General features: G+C 24.7%; 1 protein-coding gene across 3 annotated transcripts in view; it reads left to right on the top strand.

The window, feature by feature from the left end:
* The first annotated feature begins 3368 nt into the window (after window positions 1-3368).
* LOC117180294 (transcriptional regulator DEF1-like) overlaps window positions 3369-10429 on the top strand; it is a 17798-nt gene continuing 10737 nt past the window's right edge. For 2 of the 3 annotated variants that reach the window (XR_004468023.1, XR_004468024.1), the window contains exons 1-2: window positions 3369-3527; window positions 3722-5702. Coding sequence is in view for 1 of the 3 variants with exons in the window: in XM_033372708.1 (XP_033228599.1) it covers window positions 3740-5653 (1914 nt within the window). In the remaining 2 variants the exon portion in view is untranslated. Of the gene's footprint in view, window positions 3528-3721; window positions 5744-10429 lie in introns of those variants that run through there. The other variant, XM_033372708.1, reaches the window with a different exon arrangement.

The following is a 10429-nucleotide window of genomic DNA, read 5'->3' as shown; positions in this document are numbered from 1 at the left end:
AATGACACAGCCGCTCTCTCCCTGCTCCTCTGAGAAACTGCGTGAGTCAGCAGATCTAGGAGGGCTGTTAATTATTAGATGGCTTAAATTTCCAGAAAAAAATTGAATTTTTAACAGGTTTAAGTGTAATTTAGTTTTCCACTTCATTGACAAATTTTAATTGCTTCGAATTAAAAATGAGTTAAATAAAAAAATGTTATATTTTGAACAATTTTTAATCAAAATAATATCATTTCAATTCCTTAGACTTTTAAATGATCCACTTTTCAAAATTCGAAACAGAAATTAAACTAGTTTTAATATTTTGAATATATCCCATTTTCGAAATTTTTATCTGAAATCATTGAATTTCAAGATTTTTTTATTCGAAATAAAATTGTTCAATTCTGAATACTCTGCATTATAAATGATACGATTGCAACTCTTTTCTAACGAAATTGTCCAATTTAAACAATTTCAGTCTGAAATTTTGCAGTTTTGGAAGTTTATTCTGATAAAAATGTAGTAAATTTCAAAAACGAAAATTAATTTCAAATTATTCAATTTTAAGCGCTTTTTCGAAATTATTAATTCTTGTGGAAAAATTTTGAAAAACTCTGAATATTAAAAATTTTGTTTCATAATAACTGCTAGTTTATAATATTTTAACTTATGCAAAAAGAACTTCAGAATTAAAAAATCGAATGTTGGAGGGAAGTGATAAAGAATATCACATTTTTATGCAAAATGAAACTAACAAAAATGTAACATTTGCTAATGTAAAACTTTATTATTTCGCCAAAAAACAGCCTAACACAAATGAGAGCGATAGTGTTCATGTATACAATTTTGTTCTTAAATATATTTTAAACGACATCTTTAAGATCCTTAATCTAGATCTTTAAGTGACATCGATCATACCGAATTTTATAAGGTGCCATCCACAAATTACGTAACGCATACGTAAAAAAACATCAATTTCCGTGAAAAATTGTCAAGTTTTCAACTCAGAAAGAGAATTTTAGAACCAAAAGTGGAGTAATTACATTTTTAGTAAAATAATTGATTTTCAACCAAGAAAAATGGAATTTTCAACAAAATAGTTCTTCTTTATTCACATTGTGTCCCCTAAGGGTTAACATGACTTCCATTCCTTGCAATGATGAATCTTCGATTAAAAAAGTTCATTCTTCAAGAAAAGTTTAATAGTTCATATTTTGAGCAAAAAATATAGACTTTCAGCCAATTATTTGAATACTCAACTAAAACATTATGCCAATTTTCAAACAAAAGAGAAGAATTTTCACCAAAAAGCTGAGTTTTCAAACGAGAAACAGCTTTCAATTAATAAAAAAAATACAGACAAATGTTCCATAAAATAGATGAATTTTCAACGAAATAGTTACATTTTCAACCAAAAAGATTAATTTTCAGCCAAAAAATATAAATTGATCACCTACAACATTATTATTCCATTAAAAAAGACAAAGTTTGAACAAAATACAAAAATTTTAAACCAGATAGTTGCATTTTCAACTGAGGAAGCTAAATGTTCAACAAAATAGTTCAATTTTCAATAAAAAGAACGTTTTTCGACTAAAATGATAAATTTTCAACGAAGTACAGGAAAAATTGTGCAAATTTAATTCAATTGTTATATTAGAAGGAACATTCTGGGACTAACGCAAAATTGAAATGATGCAAGGACTGATTTAAATACACTGTAAATTCCAGATATTTTAGTTTTTCTTTCTAAGAGGTAATTCATCTTGAGAAGTATGTAAAGCCTCTTCAAAAGAGACAAATTTTAAAATGAAATTGAACAAGAACTAGCCATAATTAATCATTTGTGGTAAGTTTTGGATTCGAGAACTATTATTCAAGTGTAAATAATGTAATGAAAATATAGAATTATAAATATAGAATTCTGCTCAAGTCAAATATAAACTGAAATACTGTTTTATGTGTTCATCTCAATTAAATAAAAATTTACATTATTGATCTTGAATATTTCTCAGTTTCACCATGCACATAAGTATTAAAATTTTCTTACTCTTATCGAAAATTCGAATCCAATATAAATAGTCCAATTTAATTCTACTTTGATTAAGAGTTCATCTGAAAATACCTTAAGAATGTATTTTTTGTGTTCCATAGATATTTAAGAAATATTAAAAGTACAGTATCATATTATTAAACACGCTAATTTTAAAGAAATATAAATAAATGAAAAAAATGGTGACATTTAGATTGAATTTACTAGAATTTTTTCAATATAGTGAGAAAACTTCTCTATAACTTAAAGCATTCCAATTTTAATAATATTGAGTTTAAGTATTTGTAATGCAATAACAAATTGTGAGATTAAAAGAATTAATTAAAAACGTATTTCCTAGACCAAAAATAGTACCGAAGGATGTTACCTGAAAAAAAAATTTAGTAAGAAAATAGGGAATTAGTCATTTTTTAAAATTAATAACAAAATAAAATTTAAAATAAAGTCTATTTATAAAAGTCTACCTCATCCGCACATATTTTTATTCTGAACTTGGTGGGATACTTTCTCAGTTTATATTTCCTGATGGACATTTCTCCCCTCATTTATCCCCTTCATAATAGTTCCCTAAATCCCAAACATTTCCGATTAAGTTACTACAAAATTAAAATTACCTTTCGATAAATTATCCATATATTGTTCAATTTTTAATAGTTCATCTTTTGAAGTCCGCAGCTAAATATTTTTCAATTTGAACAATTACATTTGAAATTTAAGAAGTCAATTAAATTTAAAATAATTTAAAATTAAACCGTAATACATACACTGCAAGCATGGTGATGAATACAAATTTGAAATTGAAGCATTGTAAATCAAACAATTTAAAATAAAACAACAATCTTTTAACAGTTTACATATTTGAACTAAAAGACTGTCAAAGAATTTGCAAAATTGGAAATGGAAAATTTTCAAAATTGAACACAGAAAATTATATATAAACAACATTTTTTGTTCTTATTGACTAAGAATCGAAGCTTTGAGAACGATGAAAGTAACGCCAATATCTGTTCTACATTTTATATTTATAATTTAATAAAAACAAGTTTTTTTAGACTAAAATTTTTTGTATCCTCCAACTGAAATACAAAAAGTAATTAAAATATAAAATATTGTTCAAAAGGATTATATATAGATATATGGTTTATATTAATGAAATTTTGTTATTAGTTATAAAAATATAAAATGAACATTTCTTTCGCATTTCTAGTTCATAATATTCTAATATATTGGGCAGGGCTGTGCTTTCGTCTCAAAATAGGAAGGAGATTCTATTTTTAAATCTACTGGTGTTTCTCAAAACAGATACCATTCGGGTTTCACGTCTATGGCGTTGAGAATCGAAGAGACATTTTCAATCTTTCTGAGTGTTATATTGGCAGGACTTCCTCCAAAAAAAGTTTAAACTCTTATCGGAAAAAGTTTCTTTAAAAAGTGAAGGTGTGGTTGACGAATGGGCATATTTGAAATCAATATCAGCAAAATAATAACGAAGGTAAATTTCATTTAAATTTATGAAGTGTCAAACATTTGTATCCTTATGTTTTCTGATAAATTTAAAATCTGGATGTTAGGAAAAATAGTGAATAAATGTAAGCAAAATTTTTAGATAATCCGAATTTCAATATTATATTTTCTGGTTAAGTTCAGCTTTAGAATAAAATACTCCAAAACTGTTTTTTTTCACAGATATAAATATTCTGGAATATGTCTTTAATCGTTGATCAACCTCAGGGAAAAAATAAAAAGTACGAAATCCCAGAAACGCGAGAAGAATTACATACAGATCAAAAAGAAATCACCAAATGTAGAAACCCATCTCCCCAAAATGAAAAAATTCCAGCAACGCAAGAAGAATTTAAAAAATATCAAAAAGAAATAACCACATTAAAAAATCCATCTTCCCAAAATGACGAAACCTCAGAAAGGTCACAAGAATTACAAAAAGATGAAAAAGAAATAACAGAATCCAAAAATTCATCTCACAAAAATTACGAAATCCCGGAAATAAGTCAAGAATTACAAATTCAGCATACTGAAACAACAGTATCCAAAAATCCATCTCCCCAGAGTAACAAAATCTCAGAAACATCACAAGAATTACATACGGATCAAAAAGAAATAACACAATCCGAAAATACATTTCCCCAAACTTATGAAATCCCAGAAACTTCACAAGAATTACAAACAGATCAAAAAGAAATTACAGAATCCAAAAATCCATATCCCCAAAATGAGGAACTCCCAGAAACAAACCAAGAATTGCAAACTCATTATACACAAATAACACAATCCAAAAATATGGCTCACCAAAATTGCGAAATCCCGGAGAGAACACAAGAATTACAAAGTGAGCATACTGAGACAAAAGAATCCAAAAATCCATCTGCCCAGAGTAAAAAAATCTCAGAAACGTCACAGGAATTACAAACAAATCAAAAGGAAAGTACAGAATTCAAAAATCCATCACCTCGAAATAAGGTACTCCCAGAAACAACACAAGAATTTCAAACTCATCATACAGAAATAACAGAATCCAAAAATCCATCTCCCGAAAATGATGAAATCCCAGAAACGTCACAAGAATTACAAACAGATCAAATAGAAGTAGCAGAATCCAAAAATCCATCTCCCCAAAAAAAAGATCTCCCAGAAACAACAAAAGAATTACAAAATGATCATACAGAAATAACAGAAACCAAAAATCCATCTCTCCAAAATTATGAAATAGCAGAAACGTCACAAGAATTACAAACAGATCAAAAAGAAATATTACAACCAAAAAATCCATCTCCCCAAAATAAGGAACTCCTAGAAAGAACACAAGAATTACAAAATGATCATACAGAAATGAAAGAATCCAAAAATCCATCTCTCCAAAATTATGAAATCCCAGAAACGTCACAAGAATTACAAACAGATCAAAAAGAAATAACAGAATCCAAAAATCAATGTCCGAAAAATGATCCCTCCGAAAACTTCGATATGAAAGATTTAAATTTTTGTGGAATGAAAAATTCGGTGAATCCCAACGTTTTCATACAAAACTTTGAGCGTTTTGCAGCCACGGAAAAATGGGATGAAAATGAAAAGCAAAATTGTTTTATTCAATCTCTCGTCAAATACGCTGCGATTTGGATGGAAGAACGTGGGTATGGAACCTATGACGAAATGAAAGAAGCCTTTCTAACATTTTACTGGAGTCAAGATGTTCAAAAATCTTTTAGAAATCACTTAGAACTTGGAAAGTACAGGACAAAATATAAATTAGCCATGGCTAATTACTTTTCTAAATACGCCTATGGTGCCATATTTTTAGAGAATGCTCCCTCAGAGATGGAAATAATTTCAAAGCTTTCGAAACATTTTGATCCTAATATAGAAAATGAGTTTTTAAAACAAAAAGTGCAGACCATCGAAGAAGCTGTAGACATGTTGAGAAGAATAGAGTCTTTGAAATGGAACAGACCAATCAGTAAAAAGCAACATTTTTTTATGATGCCGAGCAATTCTCCAGAAGATAAAAATAAAAAAAGTTATCAGTTCTGGGCTTTCCTTTATTTTTTTGTTGGTGCTTTTGTAGGTTTAGGCTTCTTCGCTAAACTTTTTATGAAAAATTGACGAATCAACAGTTGCAAATATAAAACAAGAAATTTAAATATTTCTAGATGTAAGTAAAATTTGAGCTTTATTGCGTGTTTAATATATACTGGACTATTATGTGCGCGCACACTTTTATACTCATTTTTATCATTTCCTCAAATTTCTAATAACAATTTATTTGTTAAAATTTTCTGAACACTTTTATTCTTGTACACATATTACGTAACGTTATTTTAAACCCTTTTACCTTCCCACACCCTAACTGTAGTTACGTAACTTTTTTTTATTAGTTTAAAAAACTTAATAGACGTTTTGTAACTAAAAATATATATTTAGGATGAAGTGCGGTATAGAAATACATTAATCAATATTTTGACGTAACACAATAATGCTTTTTTGATATTTTTTTAGTTTCACACATTTTCAAACTATTAACAAGGAAAGAAGTATCAGCAGTTTTTTTTAGAATTATATTAATTTTATCATTTTCATGAGACAATTACGAAACATTTTTAAATATTTCATATACGTCAAAAAAATAATGTAGAAGATTTAAAAAATATATATTTTATTTTACAGGATTTTACAAATTATTAAAAAAATGTTAGCCTTTTCAAAAGATATTTAGGGCTTTTATAATTTCAGAAGAAATTATAAATATTCCATAAATGTTCGGAAATGCTTCCAAGGTTTAAAACATTTTTAAATCTATGCAAAGCCTCCAGAATTCATAAAAATATTTTTAAATGAATCCAATTTTTCTTGAAATTTTGAAAAATCATTTAAAATGTAAAAAATTAAGCTCAAAAGCTTCAAAAGGTTCTTACAAATTTGAAGAAAATTATAAAAGATTTTTTAATATTTCAGATTCGTCAACAAAAAATCTAGATTAAAAAAATATATTTTAAGGCATTTTAAAATATAATAGGAAAAGTTCGAGCCCTTTTAAAATAAATATATATATAATGCCTATTAAACTCTTAAAAATATTTTTACCTGACTGGAATTTTGCTTGAAATTTTGAAAAGTTATTTCAAATGTAAAACGCTGCCTGAAAACATCCCCAATTTTCCTAGGAATTTGAATAAAATTTATTTCTTCACTTGAGACCCTTCAAAGTTATTTTAATTAAGGGTATGTGATACTTTACCATATAGGTTTTCAGTTTTCCACACATTTTGTTCACAATTTTTAATTTGGAAAAAACATTAGTGTCCAGACGTTTGCGTTTTTAACGTCTGGTTTTCTTTTTGTTTAAGAACTTTCACATAAATCTGCATTTTTTTAAATCTTCTGCAGTTTAAAAATCTTTTTTATTCTCTTTCTATCTTTGCTATATTTATAGAATTTTGTGGTTTATTTCATTTTTTATTTTTTAATGTTACCAAGTTTAAACATTTTGCTTTAAAATCTTCTACTCTTTTTCGAAATTTAAGCAAATATTTGATGTTTCAAAATCTTTTTAAATTTTCTCCTAAAGCTCATCCTTCCAATTAAAAAATCGAAAGAAATTGTTTAGGGAATCTAAAGAATTTATGTCATTATCCTGAATTTTTTTAAAAGTCCTAAAATATCTTACAAATTTTCATTCTTTTTTAATCGTTTCAAAACTTCCACATATCTCTTAAATTTATTAAATTTGTTCTAAAATTATATATTATGGCACGATGTTACTTTAAAAACTTTTAAACCCGTTTTTTAAATTTTATGAAATAATTTGAAACGTTTTGTAATCTTTTGTAATGATCTCTTAGAACCCATTATTAAAAAATTGTTTGAAATTATTCCATGAATCTAAACTATATATTTTTCCTTCTCTTGATGCCCTAAAAAATTAAGTTTACCTAATTTTAAATTAAGTCCTGGAAAACGGAAATAATTGTCTTAAAATCTTCTTTTTTTTTTTAAACAATTTTCAAATCTTTAAAATTTTAAATTATTATTTCAAAATGAAATATTAACTGCTTAAAATTTTCCAAAAACTGTTTAAAAAAATTTAATCTCAAAATATTTCGAAATTACTAAGACGCATCTATTGTTCTAATTCTTAAAATAAGTTTTTCCAATGATTTTGTTTGACTTATCTCTTTGAAAATTAAAAAGAAAAGATTATCCAGATGTAAAAAAAGAAAACCTATTTTTCTTAAAAACTCTGGAATTTTAATATGGTAGCAAAATGTTAAGGAAAAATTATTGCACAACTTAAAATACTTAATTTAAACAAAAGTTATAATTGGATCTTTATCTAGTTCGATGTTGTGAAAAAATTAGTCATCTAACAATTAATTGATTTTTTCATGAATGATAACATAAAAAGCATTAAAAAATCATTTTCATTCAAACGCAGAAATAATTTGTACTCTACATTTTCTTTTAATATCACATTCATTTTTGAAAATTTGTTTTATTGGCAACTTTTGATACTAATTTCAGAAAAAAATCAAACGCATTTCCATATGATTTGAAAAATCGAATTCACTTTTAATATTCAAATTATATTCAATATTCCATTATAGAACCTTCAAGTCAATAATTAATATATGTTACTTCAATTTCAGGAAATAAATCTTACCTTTATTTAATTTAATAATTATTAAAGTTTTCTGAGTATAATCCGAAAACGTTAATTAGATAATAATCAATTGATCATTTAACAAAAGAAAAACCATTAAAATATAATTCTGTTAAAAACATTCAAATAATTTTAACTTTATATATTTGTTTAAATTAGAACTTTTATTTATAAAAATTGTATTTAATATTAAACTTTTAAACTAATTTCAGAAAATGACACTTTTAGTAGAATCAGTTAATAATGAATTAATCAGTTCACAAAATGAAAAACATGAAACAATTATTTTCATCGAAACATTCAAATAATGTTTACATTAGGTGTATATTCTCCTTTGAATTTTGAAACAGTATTTCTATACGTCTAATTTATTAATAACCTTTGTCACTAATTAAAACCAATATGAAGCAAGCGTGAAGAAAATTATCAGCTAATAATTAATTAAATGGTTCACAACATAAAAAGCCCCAAATAATTTGTTTCACTGATTTTAAATTTTATTTACAAAAATTTTATTTTTTAGTAACTTAATATTAATTTGAGGGGAAAAATTAAAAAAATTTTACATATACTTTTGAAAATTGAATGAAAATATTAATCTCAAGAACACCAGCATAATTCCGAAAAATTACTTAAATGAAATAGAGGTACTTTAAAAATAAATAAATTTATATTATGCAAATCATTTTCAATGTTCCATTATATAACCTACAAGTAAATAATTAATTAATTTGTTACTTATGTTACTTAAATTTGAGATCATAAATTTTAATCTTTATTCAATTTAATGTTCTAAAAAAATATTCAGCTTATACCCATTAGTCATTTTACAAAATAAGAAGCATTAAACTATAATTCTCACTAAAACCTTTAAATAATTTTTAGTTAATACATTTTAAAATTTGAACTTTCATTTCTAACATTTTTCTTTTTTAATAAACTCGTAAACTAATTTCAAAAAATGTGAGTTTTCGTAAAATCAGTTCATAATTAATTAATCAATTCACAACATAAAAAGCACTACACTATTATTTTCATGAAAACATTCAAATAATGTTTACATTATATTCTCATTCAAATTTTAAACTGCATTTCTCTACATTTAATTTATTAATAAGCTTTCTAATTAAGCTAAAAAAATTAAAATATGTGTACATATAATTTAGAAAATTGAATTTAAATACTCATTTCACAATATCGGACGCACCATACAAAATTATATACATAATTGTAATAGAAGTATTTAAAATAAAAAAAAAAAACTTTTATTACGAAAGTAATAACTAATATTTAATAACATAATCTGAGAGGAAATAACATAGTTATATTACTAAATATTAAACAATTTAAATCCAAACTTGATGTACTTTGATATTTTATTTTTTATTATTAAATTTTAATTTATATTATAATATTATTAAACATAATGATTTCACAATATATCTATTAATTTAATCATCTTTTATATTATTTAACAAAATTAGATTTTAAGATAAAATTTAAAAAAATGTCCCTGTAACATTGAATAAACCAATTTAAAATTGATTGAAATTATATTTAATTTTAAATTTGTAAATAATTTTACAATATGAAATATGAATATAATATTATTGTAAAAAGTATAAGCATGTATAACATAATATTATTGAGCTTTAGAATCTGAATATTTTGTTAATGACTCAGTTATATCAATTATATTCAATACTCAATTATATTCAAATAACATTTTTCATTATAATTTATATCATAATATTATTAAACTTAATGATTTCACAATATATCTATTAATTTAATAATCTTTTATATTAATTAAAAAAAATTAGATTTCAACATAAACTTTAAATTATTATTCCTATAACATTGAATAAACCACATTCTGGTGAAAAATATCTTCAGTAATTTAATGTAACGATTGAAGAATTATGAGAAACAAATTTAAATATTATACATGATAATAATTCATTAAAAGTAACAGCTGTTATTGAAAGTGAACATAAAAAGACACAAACTTAATTTTTTATTTCGATTAATTTTATACGTTGAAGAAAGATGTCGCCATAGAATAAACCACGTCATTAACTTGACCATGTAAGATTTCGCCTCCATTGCGCTACTCATCGAGTTTACAAGTTTTTATATATAAGATTTATTACATTTTTTTAATATAAATTACTCTAATTGCATAAAAAACTTATCACACCAAATACGTAATACATTTTTAA

This window comes from Belonocnema kinseyi, chromosome 9 (assembly GCF_010883055.1).
Source record: "Belonocnema kinseyi isolate 2016_QV_RU_SX_M_011 chromosome 9, B_treatae_v1, whole genome shotgun sequence".
In the NCBI taxonomy this organism is placed as follows: Eukaryota; Metazoa; Arthropoda; class Insecta; order Hymenoptera; family Cynipidae; genus Belonocnema; species Belonocnema kinseyi.
Note: the sequence above shows the minus strand (reverse complement) of the source record. Positions and strands in the feature narration are given on the sequence as shown.